Below are 1,567 nucleotides of genomic sequence, written 5' to 3'. Positions count from 1 at the left end.
TAATTGTCTCATAGTTGTATCAACGATGCTATCCACACATATAAATAGATACATATTTTACACAAATTTTTTGTGGGGCCCACATCGAATCCCACACAAAGAATCCAAGCCGTTCATTAAATGTAAAATATTTTTTCAAGAGCCTCCACAAAAAATCAACTCAATCTGATACTTATAAATGCTCGATTGAATCATCCAATTTTTTATTTAGATTTCTAGAAAATGAATAGTTAGATGATTGGATCAAACATCTATAGATATTAGATTGAGGTGATTTTTAGCGGAAATTCTTGAAAAAATATTTTACAATTAATGAATGCCTTGAATTGTTTGTGTAAGATTTGAGGTGGGCCAAAAAAAAATCAAATAAGTCTGCCCCTTTCTTTCCACTTGAAAGAGGAAATAAATAAAGTGCGCCAGAAAAATCAGACCACCGAAACCGAATCAGACCTTTTCACAATGCCGAACATATTCAACTACCTTGCTCTGGCTCTCTCAGCCGTTCTGGTGGTTTTCCCACCTCCTTCCACCGCTCAACCACCACAAAATCGCGAAGCCGAAGCACTTCTCCGGTGGAAACAAAGCCTACACAACCAAACAATCGTCAGCTCGTGGATTTTCAACCAAACAAATGGCAACTCTTCAGCTTCAAGCCCATGCAACTGGCGTGGAATTTCATGCAACGCTGCAGGAATTGTAACCGGGCTGAACCTTGCCTACACGGGACTACAAGGTACTCTTGACCATTTAAACTTCTCATATTTCCCTCTCCTCCTCCGTCTCGACCTCAAATACAATCAACTCACCGGTACCATACCCACCAACATCGGCCTACTCTCGAATCTCGTGTATCTTGATCTCTCCACTAACTCTTTCTCGGGCACAATCCCTCTCTCTGTCGCGAATCTCACCAAGGTTGTCGAGCTGGATTTTGGGCGAAACGCCATAACAGGGCAGCTTGACCCGCTGTTATTTCCTGACCGCTTGTTGGAATGAGTGGCCAAATAGCCCTCCATATTTTACATACCTGATTGTTAATTATGTTTGCCTTATTTATTATTGGCTAACGTTTCTTTTTGGTTGAGCCTGAAATTATTCTGTGTGTTTGCACAAGAGAATACAATAGGTGTGATTGGCCAAGTTGGCTAAGAGTTTGATTTGGTCAAACCACTATTAGGTGTATCCCACTTAATAAGAGATGTGCATGTGGATGGGGGTGATATGGTTATATCATGTGATGTGCTCCCTAAATAAAAGGGGTGGTTAGAGAGATATGGGTGAGTGAGATAACCCCCACTATCTAAATAATAGGGAGCAGTTTTCCCTGTAACGTTACATGGGTATATGCCTATAAAAGAAAACCCAGAAGAGGGGAAATCCTATCACAACCCACGCACAAATTTTGCCCTATCTCTATATTGTTTTCTACTGTGCAAACACTTACATTTACAGATATTAGTTGAGAAGGAAAGCTTGGAGATCCACCAATCTTTGGAATTTACGAAGAGAAGTCCGAGCCTCAATTGTTCAACACTGGTATCAGAGCGACAAGGCGATGAGATTTCCT

At 40.8% G+C, this 1,567-nt stretch overlaps 1 protein-coding gene across 1 annotated transcript; it reads left to right on the top strand.

The window, feature by feature from the left end:
• The first annotated feature begins 444 nt into the window (after positions 1 to 444).
• LOC131317069 (probable leucine-rich repeat receptor-like protein kinase At1g35710) lies at positions 445 to 996 on the top strand. The gene has a single exon (XM_058346650.1). The coding sequence runs from the start codon at positions 460 to 462 to the stop codon at positions 994 to 996; it is 537 nt and encodes a 178-aa protein (XP_058202633.1). The 5' UTR covers positions 445 to 459.
• Positions 997 to 1,567: the final 571 nt, after the last annotated feature.

Source organism: Rhododendron vialii, chromosome 2a (assembly GCF_030253575.1).
Source record: "Rhododendron vialii isolate Sample 1 chromosome 2a, ASM3025357v1".
NCBI classification, from domain to species: domain Eukaryota; kingdom Viridiplantae; phylum Streptophyta; class Magnoliopsida; order Ericales; family Ericaceae; genus Rhododendron; species Rhododendron vialii.
This window is presented reverse-complemented; position numbering and strand designations above follow the sequence as displayed.

Coding starts and splice junctions, on each gene's coding strand:
- LOC131317069 (XM_058346650.1), top strand. CDS start 460: ATGCCGAACATATTCAACTACCTTGCTCTGGCTCTCTCAGCCGTTCTG.